Source organism: Argentina silus (genome assembly GCF_951799395.1).
Source record: "Argentina silus genome assembly, chromosome: 10".
NCBI lineage: Eukaryota > Metazoa > Chordata > Actinopteri > Argentiniformes > Argentinidae > Argentina > Argentina silus.
Genome location: NC_139664.1, coordinates 6260131 through 6278958, shown reverse-complemented (window position 1 = coordinate 6278958; position 18828 = coordinate 6260131). Strand labels below are relative to the sequence as shown.

At 50.7% G+C, this 18828-nt stretch overlaps 1 protein-coding gene across 1 annotated transcript in view; it reads right to left on the bottom strand.

Moving 5' to 3' along the window:
- Positions 1 to 610: 610 nt before the first annotated feature.
- Positions 611 to 18828, bottom strand: part of LOC310810526 (forkhead box protein O6-like) — a gene marked incomplete at both ends in the record, with an annotated part of 26289 nt that continues 8071 nt past the window's right edge. Inside the window, one exon of the mRNA XM_083678318.1 lies at positions 611 to 2347. Coding sequence (XP_083534444.1) covers positions 611 to 2347 — 1737 coding nt within the window. The remainder of the gene's footprint in view (positions 2348 to 18828) is intronic.

Genomic DNA, 18828 nt, shown 5'->3' with positions numbered 1-18828 from the left:
AATTAGGTCGTTGAGGAGGCACAGGTAGTTGTAAGAGTCTGTCAAAAGAAATTGATATTATTTTTGCCTAATACAGGCCAGCAATTTAGAGAGATCACATGATGAACCTACAAGGACCGTTAAAATTGTTTTGGCCTCACTACTTACAGTGAAGGTAGAGCATAGCAATGGAAACCCCACTACACTGAGCAAATCCATTCATCTTTTTAGATTTGTTAATATCCAATAATGTACCCACCTAGTGAACAGCCAAGCTCTGCATATACTGGCTGAGAGTGAGCGGTGGTCTTTGACCCACTTGTTTTAAAGTGCTTATGAGTTCAGGTCTCATGGTAGACGGGGGAGGCGTTGGGAAACACAGTGGGGAGATTGTCATCACAGTACAACTGATGTGAGAGAAACCAATGTGACATGAGCTAGAGTAGAAGCCCAGGGGGAGATACAATGGCATTGAGGGGCATTGTCAGACCAACATAGAGGGGATGGGAGTGACTGAGTGTTTGTCCTAGGTCCTCTGTGTTAGTCCAGGAATGTCACAGTCTGGCACAGTGCTTTGTGGGTAGTAGAGTCTTGCCGAGGGCAGACCTGTGGCTTTGTGGGTAAGGAAGCCTCAGCCTGGCACCCAGCTCTGGTTGTTGTGGGCCGGCTGAGGGCCTGCAAGTCCACCCATACCCATGCCCACCCCCATACCCATGCCCATCCCTATGCCCACGCCCTGGGCTAGGGAGCAGTCAAAGTTGAAGTCCATCTCCTCCCCAGAGTCCATGATATCATGAAGGAGGATAGACTCAACGTCACAGTCCAAGCTTCCATGGAAGATGTCCAGGTCCAGGTCAGCCGGTAGTCTCTCATGGGGGTGAGGTTGGTGGTAGCCATGATAGCTGCCTCCCCCCATCCCCTGGGCCTGGAGGTATGGTCCGTCACCCATGCCTTGGTGTTGGGAGCTGGGGTAAGTGTTGTGACGGGGGTGTGGGTGAGGGGCGGTGGCCAGGTGGCAGGAGTCCTGGGGCATACCCAGCATACCAGCAGGGTTTGGGGGCAGGGTGGTGGAGGCGGGGAGGTGCGCGTGGGAAGGGGGACTGTACAGATAGGGAGCTTTGTGGCTGTATGGCTGAAGGTGACCGCTGCTGATGCGAGGGGCCAGGGCTGGGGCTCGGGGAGGTGTGTGTGTGTGGTTGTGGTTCTGACTGAGGTTATGGCCTAGGCTGTGGCTGTGAGGCGAGCTGTGGTTGTGTGAGGGGTTGTGGTTATGATTGTGGTTGTGGTTGTGGCTGGTCACAGGGTTATGGTTATGTGTGGGGTTATGGCTGTGTGTTCCGTTATGGCTGTGAGCCGAGTTGTGGTTGTGAGTTCCATTGTTGTGGCTGTGACTGTTGTGTCCATTGAGCCCAGTGCGGTGGCTATGACGGTTGGAGCTGACTCCATTGGTGGAGGGGGCCATCATGGGGTGAGTGTCCCTCTCCTGACCAAGCATCATGTCCTTGGCACAGTACGGCTGCCCCCCCGGACCCCCTGTCAGCAGGCTCTGCAGGGCGTTGGTGCCCGAGTACGCCCGCATGGTGCCAGCGAAGCTAGCAGGCTTGTTCTCCTGGATGGTCTGCATGGGTGAGTGGTGGCGCAGCATGCCCATGCCAGTCTGGCTGTAGACCGTGCCACAGTAGGTGCCCTGGCTCTTGACCCCAGAGCTGTAGTGGTAGACTGGGGGGTGCTTGTGTCGCGGCGCTGACTGGTGCTGATGGAGGTGGTGGTAGCCCTCCTCCAGGAGCCTCTCCTCCAGGCTGATAGCACCGGTCAGGTTAGCCAGCTGGGGGAGCTGCTCCACGGGGGGACCGTGGCCTCCGGCCCCCATGGCTGGAGATCTGGCACTGGAGGGCGAGGGATAGAGGTGGGGGGATGCCGAGCACGACAGCCCTCCTTCCTCCGGCTCCTCAAGCTCCCCTTCGGCCAGGATGGGTGACAGCCGCCCACTCAGGGTGGAGGCTGACGAACTTGCGCGGGAGTGGAGGTCCGTCCAGGCATCAAACTCGCCCTCCGCCCCAGTGCAAGCCCCGTTGCCTGGAAGGGGCTTCCCCGGGGGGCTACCCTGTTCGGGGGACGCCTGGAGCCCCACCACCCCCACTACCGCGGTCCCAGCCCCGATGCCTGGTCTGCCCACCCTCTTCCGGCTGACCCGGCCTTTGCTCTTCAGGTACTTGGTGCTGTTGTCCATGGAGATGGCGCGTCGGCGGGGGGCCTTGCCGTTCTTGCACCCCTCAGGGTTGAGCATCCACCAGGAGCTCTTGCCGGTGCCCTCGTTCTGCACACGAATGAAGCGTGTGTGGAGGGACAGGTTGTGTCGGATAGAGTTCTGTAGATAGACAGACAGAGAGAGAGAAAGGGAGAATGGTTAGTTTAGAGTTCCAAGACACATTGTTCATAACTGGTTCACCACAATTGTTTTTGAAACATATTGACTGAAGCAACTGTTTGAGGAAATTGAAAGTCTTTAGTGATGGAGCCTTGAAATTGTAAAAAAGGCTACCTGCTAGCTGGTCCCTACTGATGACTATTTAGATGGAGTATCTCACACATATTGATGCCACAAGAGGCTTAGCTGATCAATACATATCAGACAGTTGATATTTACGCTGAGTCATAGAACTAGCAGCTGAGCAGCTGCTACCAACTCAATATCATGGGTACCTAAACGAGTTATGTGTACCTACCAAACTACAGAGGCAGAAAATAAATTCTCAGCTCTTTACGGTCTAAATAGCTTATCAGACTCTTAGTAGAAGCTATCAGGTGAGAGTGCCAAAGACACCAGAGAGGACTAGCCAGCTGAAACTGGCGCAATGGTGAAACCATCTCAATCTGAATTAACCTCAGTGGAGACTCTGGAGTGTCTGAACTGAAAGCAACTGTGTCCATGTCTGTGAAGCTGAGGGTATCCCTCCCTCACTCCCTCTCTTTCTCTCTTCTCCTCCACTTCTCCTCTCCTCAGCCTGGTGGATGTAAGCTAATCCCTGGTTCGATGTGCCTGGCTGGGGCTGTGTTTGAAGTCTGTGCCAGCCTGGACTAGTGCCAGGCTCCCCTCTCTCTGTCATGGCCTGAGTGGGGGGATGTATCGGAAGATTGAGCCATGAGCAAGCAAGGCTAATGGATGTATCCCCTATCTACAGTACACCCACCCACTCTGTCTCTCTGTCTCTCTCTCTCTCTCTCTCTCTCTCTCTCTCTCTCTCTCTCTCTCTCTGTATCATCTTCTCTCTCTACGTTCTCACCACCTCTCTGCTTTTCTGGCATCATATTATTCTCTTTCCCTCTTTGTGTTCTGTGTAATAAATATACTGTAATAACTATGTTCTATTCAAGCATGTCTTTCATCCTTTTTCTTTTTTTTTTCGCTCATTCTTCTTCCATGCCAACGCACTAATTCAATGATGAACTAATTCACACTGTATGGCATCCACTGTAGCGACTCAATTCATTCTCAGAAATCAATTTGTGGAGGGTAGCTGGTCTTGTCCAGGTTTACACCTCAAAGCTGGAGCAACATTGAGAGATGTCCACAGGGGAACAACAGTCAGTTGTTGCTGTTTTGCTTTTGTTGTGGGAGGGATACTGGCGCTTGGAAAGCAAAAATTAAAATCGACAATGGCCAAGAGACCCCGTGGCTAAGAAATACACTGGCATAATAGATTGTTTCAGATTGAGTGTATACGCTCCTACACCATCACCATTATGTCTCAGATTACTTGTATTCAGCCTGAATTGCACAGTAGGAGCACAAGTAAATCAAATTGAGGGAGTACGAACGAAGAGGCGAGACTGAATTCAGGTGATCTGTGAATGCCTCCTTTGGTTTGTCTCCCTGACTGTGACAGCTCCAGCGTTGGGTAACCATGGCAACCCGGGTAAACGTGCGGCAGAGGTATATCATATTGGTGGTGTGGTGTGTGTGGAGAGAAAGGATGAGAGTGGGGGAGGGGGTTAGGCAGAGAGAGAGAGAGAGAGAGAGAGAGGCATTTGTTTGATGCCGTGGCTTCCAACTCTAAACAGCCTTTCATCTGGGCTGTGCACCAGTCTGCTGGGGGATGCCCGGCCAACCAACTGTCTTGCCCTCATACCAGATCACCTCCGTCATCATCATGAGAGTGTCCATCATTTCACAAGACAGAGTGATGGACATGATAAGAGCCATGTACATATAAGCTCTCATCCCATTCGGCTATGACTGAATGGAGATGGGTCCCCTTTAATGGAGCCAGACCACTTGGTTGTGTGTGATCTGTCAGATTCAAATTTAGATTTAGCACTGGACGATGAAAAGTTAACCCTGCTAGACTTGGACGGATTTCCAGTCATCCCAAACCCTCTTTATCGGATGAATCCACCTGCGAGAGATTTGGGAGATTGCGGCCACCACGATGGCAGTAGCAGTAGCCAAGCTACGTGCATCCTGTCTTCCTGTTTTCTCAGAAACCACAGGTTTCTCAGTCATCCTGTTTGTGTGTGTGGGTTTAGGCTAAGAATAGCTGAGCCAGGTTACAGGTGCCCCAATGTGGGTGTGGCCCAGCCTGGCCTCCCACTCAGAGGGGTGAGGCGCAGCGGCTCAGAGGCTGAGTCAGGGGCAATTTAGCCGGCCCATGCCCCTAACGCCCCCGAAACAGGCAGTCACTGCTAATCCCACTCCATCCCGAGTAATCCCAGACAATCCTGGGCTAATCCCGAGTTGATTCGGGGGCACTCCCAGCTGTGTGTCTCACACAGTGCGCTGCCAGGTCACCGCGGCGACCGAGGGCACCGCGAGCGGTCCGGATGTGCCATGATACAATCAGAGAGTGAAGGAAAGGGAGGAGAAAGGGGAGGGTAGGGGAGTGGGAGGAATAAGGACATCCTTTGTTAACCATATGTTCATGTAGGAAATTCAGTAGGAGGAAGGAGTTCAAGGCCATGTTAAAAAAAAAAAAAACGCCTTTCAATTTCATGCCATCCGACGGAACTAAGAGAAATACCTTATTCAGACTGTTGTCTTTGCGGGTGACTAAGCCATATCTCACCCCACGGCCTGAGTGGAATTGAATCGAAAATGTTATTGTTGATTAAATATTCATAAAATGGAAATTCTTCTTCAGCCCTCCGGCTTTCAGAGCCAGACAAATGAAGCACAACGATACACACAATGGCACAGACTACATATCCCAAACCTTAGCTCCAGCAGCTACTTCCGATTCCAACCACACCCATTTATACAATACATACTGTGGATGGGGCTAAATAATGAAGAACTGATGGTTGAGCTGACACACACACAGGTGCATCGTCTGATCCGAACATTAATTGCACGGATGGTGTCAAAATCAAACTTTCCCCCTTTTGCTCTCACAGAGTTGGACACCCCCAACCTAGTACCCCACCAAAACCTCTACAGATAAATTAAACAAAAATTTGCTTAAAATACATTTTGGCAAGACATTGGGAGGATAAGGTCTGGAATCCATTCATAGAGTGATGGTGGCTAATGGAGGAGGAGAGTATGCCAGTGGCACCCTGGTGGCCCCTAGAGACAATCGGCTTGGGCCCAACTGTCATTAGAAGCCCACAATCCTGATACCTGATTTATCCCTTCAGTCACTTTCTGCCAAGACACTCCACAGCTCTCTTTGTCCCTGAGATTAAGAGCTTAAGACCTTTTCACCCCAAAGTCTAACAAGTTCAGGCTCTGTTCCAACACACAGGTGGCCTTGGGAGCTCAGAGCACTTTTTCCAAGAAGGGGGCCACTTGTTCAAAGTCAAGGGCGCAGTTGACTTCCTGTTTTGAACCTAGCCTAGCTTTGTCCTGCCTCTGAAAATGAACAGAATCCGTCTCTGGTGGTCTCATGGTCAATAATTGTCTCTTTCATTCGCTCTGTTCAAATCGATTCCTGCACCGCCCCCCCACACCCACTCTGTTGGAATCTGGATCTGGAGTGGCCAATTCAATGTAGGGAATCAATTCAACTGAATAGCTGTCAATGCTCAGGTTGTACATATACCAAAGTCTGACTGTCTGAAGAATGGTCTTGCTTTATAAGATCAACATGGTGCCCTATGCAATGCCCTTATCTGCCTGGCCAGCAGTGCACGTCCTGCCTTGTGTGAGAGGAGGGTGACGCGCGCCAATGTGCCCCTCTGTTGCCACTCCCAGGGCATCGGTTGGGGGGGGGGGGTTGTTTGTGGGGCTGGCAGCGTCTGGGCTGGCTTGACTGGCTGGCATGGGGGGCAGCTGGGATGGGGAGGTGGGGGGGTGGGAATGTTGGGGATACAGCGTGGGGCCCACTGTGAGAACCCTCCAAGCGACACAATGGGATGCCCTCAAAATGGGGGGCCCCTCTCCTTACCCCCCCCACGCCCCCTCCCACCCTCCCCACACAGCCTACTCAAGGTTCCCGCTCACAAGAGGGGATAGAGGAACCAGGTCAAACAATTTATATAGGCCCATCTTGTGGAGAGTGTGTGTGTACTGTGTACTCATTCAGCAAGAACCGAGTGACTAGCCAAAGACTGAGGGCATGGGTGGGAACCACCAAAATGAAACCACTCACCCGATGCAAATAACCGAAAGGTTTGGATGGCGCATTCTTGCTAAAAGAGGAGCATCTGGTCTAAGTGGGACCAACGTGAAACCGTTTGCCGAATACTAGCAATCCATTTCCTAAAGAAAGGAGCCATTATGCATTGTCAATGGCGTATCGCTTTATGGCACTCATTCATTTGATAAGCCCATATCAAGCCGGAAAAAGGAGAGGCACTAACTGTGTTTATTGTGATGCCGTTCCTTGCCTCTGTATAGGAGGAGGAGGAGGGGGGGAGAGGGGGTAGGGGGGGCAGGTTCAGGCTCAACACAAGCAGTTTTGTTCAGTGCAGGAATGAGTTCTGTCAGCTAAGCCTGTCTCCAGGCTATTGATGGAAATTAGCGCCGGCTAAATATTCGCTTCCTGTGATTGATGTCACGGCTCTCCTTGTCCCTTTGAAGCGAAATAAAGAATTTAAAAGGCATGTGGATTAATAAGAATGGGGGGGTAGGTGCATTCTCCATCTCGAGCGGGGGGTGAGGCTGGAAGGCCTAATGGTAGCGAAGATATGGCACCAAAGGAATAGAGCGGATATGGCACGCCGGGAGAGATCGTGTTGCTTGCGAATGAAGCCCAGAGTCAAGATGATTAAAATCCATTTAGAAGGAGCAGGGGGAGCCTTCTTTAAGAGCGAGACAGATGGGCAGACGGGCCTGCTTTTTGGAATGCAATCAAGTTGAAACGAAGAAAGTCCTTCTTCTTATCAGGAGGTGAGAAACAGTAACTTCACCGCCACATGCCATAATCCTCTCTATCGCCATGGTCACAGCAGCGTTGGCGTGCGGGGCGAGTGTTAGAAGAAACCAGGGCGAGAAACCAGGTTGGGCTCATGAGCTACGGCCCTATTGTAGAGAACTGACCATTATCTATTATCAGACTTCAGACCTAAGTACCAATTACCGTACCCATTCTAGTTCGTATATGATAGTAGTGAGTTTCCCCTCTAAAAAAAACCCCCATAAAGCCCTTTCAACATTTGTCTCAACACTATGTCTCTTATTAATCCGGTATATTATTGCACTGTATGCACCACCCACTCAGCATCCCTCTAGGGAAAGGACTTGATAAGGAGACTGAGCAACAGTAGTGTTTGCTGCCAAGTACCCTGGCTGCAGTCAGGAAGTGTCTGGGGGAGAGGGGCGTAATGGAGTTGGTAGGGGATTCCTGCTTGGCTGTGCCTTAATTGCAGCCAGTGCCTGGCAAATCACCGCCTGTACTCCTCTCCTCGCCAGGGGGACGTTGGCGGCCGGGCGTGGGTACAGGGCTGCCTGCGCTTCAGAGGATAAAAATAGACGCTAACAGATTAGCAGAGCATCTGAGACCCGGATAGGGGATCGGAAAATCCGCCTCGGAACGCCAGGACGGTTGTGGCTTTTCCGGTGGGCATGAGGTGGGGGACACAGCCTGGGCATCACGTCTGACGCCAACACCAGTGCTGGGGGAACCTGGGTGCCAGCAGGGTGGGGTGGGCACGTGCGAGAGGGTAAGGTTTTTTTCCATTGGGGACTGTGTGGGCACTTGGGCAGCCTCGCTCTCCCCTGTGAGGATTCACACAACAGGTGCATGGGCAGGTCCACCTGTGGGGGCTGCCGCCTGCTCACTGCTCACACATTGTCTGGGGAGAAGACTCACATTTTCCACTGGGCCTGCCATCCCTATTGTAAAGTCATGCACGTTTCTTGGGGCTTTTACAGCTATTTTTGTTTACGTGTGTGTGTGTGTGTGTGTGTGTGTGTGTGTGTGTGTGTGTGTGTGTACTAGGCCCACTTGCGTGCCAGGTGTGCATGTGTGTATGTATTTATGTGTGTGTATCCATGTGTTTGTATTTCTGAATATTTACGTGTGTTTCTGTATATTTGTGTGTTGTTGTGTGTGTGTGTGTGAGTGTGTGTGTGTGTGTGTGTGTGTGTGTGTGTGTGTGTGTGTGTGTGTGTGTGTGTGTGTGTGTGAGAGAGCTCTTTTAATGGCCCACAGGCAGAGTGTGGATTTGATTATATTGAAACCGCCCTCTGCCACATACAAAGAGACAGACGGCCAACAATGAAATCAATGCAGGGTGCTGCTTTTTCACTCCCTCACTCTTCGCATAATCTCATTCATAACAATAAGAATCTCATTTCCCGCATTCTAAAGGTCAGTGCACACCTCTGATCAGACTTTAATAAACATCATTCTCAGGGTTTAATTTAATTTCACCAGAGCAGGAAACTCATTCACGGCTGTGCACATGGCATACAAAATTCATAGAATCATCTCTTTAATTGCTTCAATTTCATAGCAGGGATGACATGATGAGCACAATCAGACTGAAGCATGCAAAGATGCTGAAAGACACACACACACACACAAACACACACACACACACACACACACACACATGCACACACACATGCACACAGACACACACACACACACACACACACACACACACACAAGCACACACAAGCACAGGCACGCAAACACACAGACACACAGACACACACACACACGCACACACACACACACACACACACACACACACACACACACACACACACACACACTTACAGTAGGGTACCCATCAATCCTTGTGAAGTTTGTTGCCTTTAATAAGACCAACACAGAAGGCATTTCTGTATAAGCCATGCAATAACACACAACTTCTCACACGCTCATGCTCTCACCTAAACTGGCATAGGAAACAATTAAATATGTGAAACACAAGCAAAAACTCACACGTCTATCCACACACACACATACACACACACACACACACATACACACTCACACACAGACACACAAAAGCCTGGCACACTCATTACCCCAATGCCAAGCTACTAGTTGCTAAGGAGACCTTTGGGAGAGGGAGGGTTCTTGCTGTTGCCATAGCAGCCAGCTTGCTCCCTGCCAACTATCCCCCGAGGGGAGAAACAAGGAGAGAGGTGGAGGGGTGAAGTAGGGAGAGGTAGGGGGCACCGCTCTAATAGGAGAGAGGTGCAGCTGAACTTCATTAGCTGCCCTATGTACCACACTAGCCACTGTTATTCAAGAATATAAACCACACAAAACTACACTACCCATGGACCCCACTTATTCAAAGACCTATAATCAACTGCATCTACAAGGAAGGAGAGGAGAAAAAAATAGTGGGAGAGAGAGGAAAAAAAAGAAAGAAGAAAAGAAAGGGATAGAGGAACAAAAGAACTGAAATTGTTAAAGTGTCGGGGAGACTCAAAATGGAACAAACAATGGAATTCCACTTTCTATACTGGCATTTTGAACACCCACTTCACCTTCTATACTGTACATCTACATTTCGTGTATGCTTTAGAGTGTTGAAAAGGAGCTCTCTCAGCTTGACTCAGGCCCTACCAAAGCCTGTCTCTTCCCTCTGGCTGGGTCTGACTGGACCAAACAGAGGCTCTAGAGATTGCTTATGAGGAAATGAAGCACAATAATAACGCTGAATGCACACACAGTCAAGGTGCAGCTGCCTCCTACATCCACCAGCAGTACGTCTAATATACCGTATATAGATGTACAGTATATACGAACCACTCTGCGTCATAGTCAGATATGAAGGTTTCATTGTCTACTGTGTGTGTGTGTGTGTGTGTGTATGTGTGTGTGCGTGCGTGCGTGCGTGCGTGCGTGCGTGCGTGCGTGCGTGCGTGCGTGCGTGCGTGCGTGCGTGTGTGTGTTGGGGGGGTTCCAGGAGCATAGCTCCCCCTGTCTGTTGGGGTAGCTTGTCTCACTGTGTCTAGACTAATGAGAGAGGGAGAGATACCCCTCTGCTGCGAGTTAGGAAGAGAGGAGGGGGGAATGGGGGGGGGGGGGACTAAAGACAGGATTTGCCCCTCCTCCTTCCCCTTCTCTCCCTCCACTTCCCGAAACAAAAAGAGCCCAATTAAGTCAGTTTGAGTTAGGGTCTGGTGGTGTGTGTGTGTGTGTGTGTGTGTGTGTGTGTGTGTGTGTGTGTGTGTGTGTGTGTGTGTGTGTCTGCGTGTGAGAGAGAAAGTATTAGAGACTGTCTGAGAAGGGGGAGGGGGTAGGGTGGGGGGTGGGGGGTGGGGGGGGTAGAGGGAGAAAGAAGGGGAGAGAGAGCAAAGCACTGAGACACTTTCCAGCCTAAGCGGGGCAAACTTGCTCTCAGCTCCTCGACGGGAGACGCTGAAATATTAATCACCGTGCTCCAGCCGCAGACTCCTGAACGCAATCGCTTCCAACTCCCACCCTAATGAGTGTGTTCATGAATGGCTAATGGACCCAGATGGGGGAGCTGATGGCTGGATAGATAGCGATGGGGAGTGTGCGTGTGTGTGTGGGGGGGAGGGGGTGGTGGTGGTGGGGGGGGGGGGTAAGTGAAATTTCGGCGGGGCGTTTGGAGGCTACGGGGGGGGATGTAGAGGCATGCCATGACCTTTTAAGAGCCTCCTGAAAACGTAATTAAGACTAGCCCGGCCGTCGTTGTCGTCCGTCCCCCCGTCCCCCTGTCCCCCCTTCCCCCCTTCCTCCCCCATCTCTCTGCGCGTTAAGAGATAACCCTCTCGCCCCTTTACCCTCACATGCCCTCTGAGCTACTCTACACTGTGTTCCAGGGCCGACTTGAGGATATCCCGCAAACAACTACATACTTATGCTTTTATGAATACAAACAATTTCTGTACACATAAATGAACATACATCCTATGTCACATTAAAAACGCAACAGTCTGAATGTTGTCCCAAAACCCTCTACATAAATGATATCTCATATAGAATGTAGAGATTCACGCTGGAAGGCTCTGGAATGACAACACAGGCCAGAATGCTGTAGCTCGGAGTTCCTTTCTTCTTCGTTTCTTAAAGGAGCCTGGGGAGTTCTGAGGGAAAGGCATGCATTCTCACCTCAGGTGCTATTCATTTTCAATGAGGAATGTGACATTCTTGAATTGTCCTCCTCACCCCCTGAATTAACTCAATTGAAATGGAATGGACCCGGATCCTGGAAGCTGCCTGAACCTTGCCCGAGGCTTTCTCCTCAATGGACCCCCCTACGACAGCGTCGTCAGCGACCCAAGGTATCATGTGTTTGGTGATGTCACAGAGAAAGAGAGGATTAGTGGCAGCATAATAGAAATGTGGGTTACTCCGTCTTCCCAGGACTCTCGATTACCATAGAGGCTGTGTCCGGATTAAGAGTGGCCCGGCGTACAGACGCACGTACACAGACACACACACACACACACGCCCCTGCGTCACACTCTGGCTCAGTAATTAGAGGAGTGGGCTGCTATGACCTAATTCCTAACCTCTCCCTCGTCAGTCATGGCCGAGCAGACGGGGGCGGGAAGGTCGTATTATAGTGGGAAAATGAGGCTTGGTTCACAGGGTCCATACGGGGACGTGTAGGGACAGGTTATAGGGTTGGGCAGTGGGGCCATACTGCCTGGGTCCCCAGAGGACCATGGGTCTGTATGGGTCCATTGGAACCATATGGGGTTATATTCCACAGGTCTCTGTAGAGAAAGGCAAAGCAGTGGAGGCATATTCATACGTGCGTGACTATGAACGGTGATGAAAGTGCTTATGTGTGGACATTTGGGTGATGGCCACACGTGTCTGTCAGCATCGTTGCATGCGATAGTGTGTGTGAGTGTGTGTGTGAGTGAGTTGATACATGTATGTATGGGAGAAAGTGCTGCATTAAAGCGTGTGTGTGTGTGTGTGTGTGTGTGTGTGTGTGTGTGTGTGTGTGTGTGTGTGTGTGTGTGTGTGTGTGTGTCGGATGGCGCTCCTGGAAGGGGGCTGCAGTGTTTCCGCCTGAGTGGCACTGTCAGTGAGCATCACTCAGCCCGGCTGTGTGGCAGGACGCGAGGATCATTAGTGGAGACGGAGAGAGAGAGGGAGGGAGAGGGAGAGAGGGAGGGAGAGGGAGAGAGGGAGCAGAAAGGAGGAGACAGAGTGAAGGAGAGGGAGAGAGAGAGAGGGAGGGAGAGGGAGAGAGGGAGCAGAAAGGAGGAGACAGAGTGAAGGAGAGAGGGAGGGAGAGAGGGAGGGAGAGGGAGAGAGGGAGCAGAAAGGAGGAGACAGAGTGAAGGAGAGAACGAGAGAGAGAGGGAGGGAGAGGGAGAGAGGGAGCAGAAAGGAGGAGACAGAGTGAAGGAGAGAACGAGAGAGAGAGGGAGAGAGAGAGACCGGGGCGAGCGTCTTAATATCCGTCTTGAGAGCATTACACACAGCAATGCACTCTCCTTTCAGTCACGCAATCACCCCACCGCAAAGAGTGACCCTCCTCCTCTCCCCTGTCATTCTCTCCCTCCATCCCTCTATCCCCCCCATTCCACCCTCTCGACCCAATCTCTTATTCACTCTCTAAATCTCTCCCCACAGCTTTCCCTCCGCCCCCCCCCACTTCAGCTTTATTGCAGCTTTTTATCTCACCCCCGACTCCAAATCCATCTCTCTCCCACTTCCCTCCTCCCGCCACTCTCGTGTCTTTTTTCTCTCACTCTCCATCACTCCATCTCCCCAACACTCCATCTCCCCAACACTCCATCTCCCCAACACCCCTGCTTGCCCTCGACACCACGGCATGATGGAACAGCTGCTGTTCGATCTCAGACATGCATGCCCACTTCATCCCTCCATCCCTCCACTCCTCCACTCCCAGTCTTTCTTCTCTCCGCCAGTGTGCCCAATCCTTCTGATCTCCCCTTCTTCCCTCTGGGGCCTTGCCTAGTGTAGAGATGCCCTATGCTAAATATTAGAATCAACATGGCTGACATTTAACAAGCATCATCAAAAATGTGCCTGTATCCCTCTAACAAGCTGGCTTCGTGCTAGCACAAACGCTAACTAGCATCACCCCCCCCCCCCCCCCCCCCCCCGGAGTGGCTTGCTTGCTGTGCTCAGTGGGGATGGGGGTTGAATTATTTCTTAGGATACATCTGTTTGGTGAATGTTCTTGTAACATTTAACACAAGCAGATGATGCGACGCCATGTTTGTCCCTATGAAACATTTGTGAGACCAGCTTTTAGCGATTAGCGTTCTGCTAGCGTAGCCCTAACGGTCGCTAAAGCAGGAGCGCTGATGCAATCTGGCCAGACGCCAAACACTGCTCTGAAACAGATTGAAGGCTCACATGACGGCAGTCAGAAATGAGACGGGTGCCCTCCCCTCTGCACGGGAGCCTGTGACCGGCCAGGTGGAAGGTGGGTTCATAGACAGAGAGTGAGGGTCAGTATGAGGTTGTGTTGAAGGGATAATCAAGAAAAAAGAGATGAGGGAAGAAAAGGTGAACCCATCGAAAATCGGAAGTGTCCTTGTAGGTTCTTGCGCAGAGGAAACGCAATCACAATGCAACAGCAACTCCCGCACCCCCGCAAACACAAAGTCACATAAACGCACACACAAACACACATGCAACACACACCTCTGTCAGGCCTGCGAGCTCGCTGTGTCTCAGCTGTCTCACACCCCCCTACCCACCCCCCCCCCCCCCCCCCCCCCCCCCCCCCCGCCTGAGAGTGCAAGCATCTCATCACTGTACTCCACCCCCCCCACTGCCCCACACCCACCCTCACCCCTCTCCCCACCCCTCCCCTCCATCTCCATCATCTGTCAACGTTGTTAAAGCCTGTCACTCAGGCCTCCTAGGTCCCGCCTTTACGCCTCTCACCCTGACCTACTTCCTGCTCCGGGTGCCAGGCCCCCTTGTGCTCCACGCCGTCACATGAGTTCATCACGCCAGCTGCCATTCTATCTCGCCCGCCTCAACCTAACACACACACACACACACACACACACACACACTTCTTTGTGATACACATACAGAGCGCGCAGACACAAACCCACTCTGTCATAATACTCGCTCACATGCCACTCATTCTCACACAAACGCTCACATTCTTCTCCTAATCTGCATCTCAGACAGACGTACACACACACACGCACACACACGCACACACACGCACACACACGCACACACACGCACACACACACACGCACAGACACGCACACACATATCCTTGACCCCAGCCAGCCACATCCTGCTCTACAGTGCATAAACAGGCACCTTCTACACCCCCTCCCCTCCCCACCAATCATTTATATCCCTCCCTAGTCGGTCTTTCAGCATGGATCACTTGTAAGGATTTGAGAAAGACTTTGCTAAGCTGATTGCTAAAGGGGGGGAAACAAATTACCGTTGCACAACTGCATAAAACCTTCTTGGGTCATGGTCTCCCTTATGTAATAGTGTGTGCAGCGCGCGTTCCCGAAATACCACTCCCCCCGCACAGCCCCCACCTCACCCCATTTAGCTCTAATTGAGGGATCTTTTTTCGGAAGCAGTTATTGCACTCATTTAATTATTTATTTTGTCGGGAAGCGAGGCAATCTGGTGGCTAGTGAGGAAGCTGTGCGTGTGTGTGAGTGTGTGAGTGTGTGTGTGTGTGTGTGTGTGTGTGTGTGTGTGTGTGTGTGTGTGTGTGTGTGTGTGTGTGTGTGTGTGTGTGTGTGCGTGAATGCGTGTGAGTGCGTGTGTGTGTGTATGTGCGTGTGAGTACGTGTGAATGCGTGTGAGTGCGTGTGTGTGTGTGTATGTGCGTGTGAGTGCGTGTGAATGCGTGAGTGCGTGTGTGTGTGTGTGTGTGTGTCTGTCTGTTTGAGTGGATGTGCATGTATTTACAGTAAAAGTGTGTGAGTGAGCGAGACTGGGTCAGTGTTGCACTTGAGAGAGTGTGTAGGTCTATGCCATGTGTGTCTCCTAGGCAATTGTATGTCTGTGTGTGTCTGTGGGATTTGTGTGTATGTGAGTATTCGTGAATTTTACAGTGAACATGTAATTTTGTGCTTGTGTGTGAGTGTGTGTGTGTGTGTGTGTGTGTGTGTGTGTGTGTGTGTGTGTGTGTGTGTGTGTGTGTATGTGTGTATGTGTGTGTCGTGTGTGTGTGTGTAGTGTATCCATTAGTGTATGCATTTCTGAGTGCAGTGGGAGTGCACTAATGGACGCACACTTGAACTGAAGTGCGCAGAGTAGCTGAAGTGCAGTCAAGTCTGGCTTCCTAATCCACTCTTCCTCTCTTACTCTCTCCCCCATTCTCTCCCTCTATCTATCGTCCCTTTCTGTCTCTCTCTCCCTTTCCCTCACTGCCTCTGTCTGTCTCTTTCTGCCCATTTGTCTCCCCCCCCCTCTCTCCCTCTCTCTCTGCCCTCCCGTTCCTTCTCTCTCTCTCTCTCTCTCTCTCTCTCTCTCTCTCTCTCTCTCTCTCTCTCTCTGACATAACAGGAGAATACCTGAGGTACTGAGATCTACCAGCCATCTATCTGTTTACTCTCTCTTCCTTATCTGTCCTCTCTCCCTTGTCCACAGAGAGAACAGAGGACAGGAGGAGGAGGAGGAGGACACACAACCACAAGCCTTGACCTTTATCATGTTCTCACTGCCTCTGGGCATGGTCACACACACCCAGGAGAGGTTAGCAACATGACTGAGAGTCCTGACCTCCACACACTGGGGGCGTCTCGGTAGCCTAGCCCCTGTGACTTTGTCCCATTGCACCCTCTCCTTTGTTTGCACTGAACTGACAACAAAGGTCAGGTGAAAGCAAAATATTCTCTCTGGTAGGTGAGACTGGACACAGATAGAGCAGAGCCTACCTCTGTTACTGACATATGCCTAGCCTTAGCTTTTGGCCAAGTCAACTGTGGCCTGCTAGTCTTAGCCAAGCTGTTAGCTTAGCCAAGATGTTAGCTTAGCCAAGATGTTATCTTAGCCAATTATAGCACGCTAGCCTTAGCTAGTCGTAGCTTAGCCTTGTCCATCGATGACGGATACTCCAGTGGTTACTGGCAATTAGATGATACAGCAGGCCGCGTGCTGTCAAACTCTGGCTATGGGAAACCTTGTTCTTTTCACAGTCAATCAATGAAGAGAGACAGAGTGACATTTAAAGAGAAGAAAGAGTTGCGTTTATCACATTCGTTAGAGATAATAAAAGAACGACTGAATGAGAGAAAAGACGGGAGATGAAAATAGGACATCAAAAGAGGGATGAAAGGAGGAGGAGGAGGAGAGACGAGCGAGGGAAGAGGGAAATGAGTGATAAAAGTGTACTTTGTAGGGAGGATGGGAAGTGGGAAATAGAGCAAGAGAGGAGAGAAGAGGGAATGAGTGACAGGGAGAGAAAGAGGTAGAAAAAAGCCCAAGGTACACAGAGAGAAAAAGAGAGAGTGAGAGAAACAGAGAGAGACAAAAAGAGAGTAAGAGAGACAGAGAGAGAGAGAAAAAGAGACCATGAGAGACAGAACCAGAGAGAGAGACGTGCCGGGTTCATTCAGGGCTATCTGCCGGCTCTGAGTTCAGGCCTCACATGGTCAGAATACTAAACACCCGGCCTAGCGTCCTGACCTAGATTCATCCCACTGACACACAAATCCACTTAGGCCCGCCGTATTTCACCTCCACACCACCCACCCTCCACTACTCCTAACCCCTTGAACCTGACCCCTCCCACCCCCCCCCCCCCCACACACACACACACACACACAGAAACAACGAACCAATCCCCAGGGTGTAGGGTGAAGTTGCCCCAAAACACTAATCCAAGTTCAAGGTTAGGATGTGGGGCTGATCTTAGATAAATGTATAAAGGCACCTTCTACCTAAAATGACTGCTTCAGCCAAATCCATCAACCACAGGGAGAGATGTCCAGGTGATGCAAACCCAGTATCTATTAGCATATAAAACAGACCACGTAGCTCTCCTCAGCCTCCGTCTCACCCTACCTCTGTGTCCACCTGCTACAATACGTCAACGTTAACTTCGTTTCTCTCTGTGAGCCGGCCCCCTTCATCACCCTTTAGGGCCATACCTGTCGAGTGGCGGAGCTCAGAGCACCTCAGATAAACTGATAGACGGACCCTGCCCACCCCCCCACCCCCCCACCCCCACCCCCTGCTCTGACAGCCCCCTGATAGACAGGCAGAAAGGATTGGGACGGCCCACGCTACCAGAAATGAACCCGAGATGGAGTGTTGTGAAATACAGGTCTTAGTGAGGCATACATCAACCTTCCGCCCCTCCCTCCCTCTTTCTTTCTCTCTCTCTCTCTCTCTCTCTCTCTCTCTCTCTTTCTCTCTCTCTCTCTCCCAGACACACAGCCATAGCCATCAATCACTGCATACAGGAGATCTCCAACGAAGAGAAAAATTGAATTACTGTAGGAAATATGGGCACCTTGATTTGTGGGACAGGGTTTTGTAGGCTGTGTGAGAAATATGGCTGTAAATACACTTCATCTTAGCATGAGGAGCAGCAGGAGGAGAATCATGTGTGTGTAGTTTATTTCACACCATTCTCATATCATCAGCATGTTTGAAATATTCACATACATGTATGACAAGTTGAGATCCATTATGTTCAAATGTCGCAATGAGGATTCAATGCCACCATAAAGATAACAAAAGACTGGACTGGAAACCCATCAGCCAGTGTCAATTATGGAGAAGAATTACATGACATAAAATATAATTCACACTGCACATCAACATATATAGAGAATAGCATTATTATAATGCTATTATCAATAATGACGATATTCATTATAATACACATTATATTTGACATGACAGTGTAGCATAATAGGCCTATACATCATAATATTTCAGAAAGCTTGCTGTCACAATGGAGAGGAGATTTCAGTTTATGTACATATATAAAAATAGTATGTTCATATCGTGCCATGTACGGGGAGGTGCATACAGTGCAGTAGTGTTAGCCCGGGGCTGCTTGGCAGTGGCCGTCCGTATTAAGGAGCAGTGGTGGGGTGAATACTGGAGGTTCAGAGCAGGGCTGTACTCAGAGGCTGCACAGCATGACTACTGCCTGCCTGAGTGGAGCAGCCTGCCTGCAATTAAGGTGAAATCAGGGAGAAATCTGCACTGCCTTGATAATGAGCCTCGTCTGAATTATTAACGAGAGCTGTTCCCCCGGGACCCAAACTCCCACTGAGCCCATCAGCCGCTCACACACACATGCATTGTGCACACATACACACATACACATGCACACACATACACACACACACACACACACACACACACACACACACACACACATGCACGCACGCACACACACACACACACACACACACACACAAATAAGCACACACACGAACAAACGCATTCACACACACACACACACACACAAGTACACACATGCATACAGACAGAAGCACATGTGCATACACACACACACACACACAGA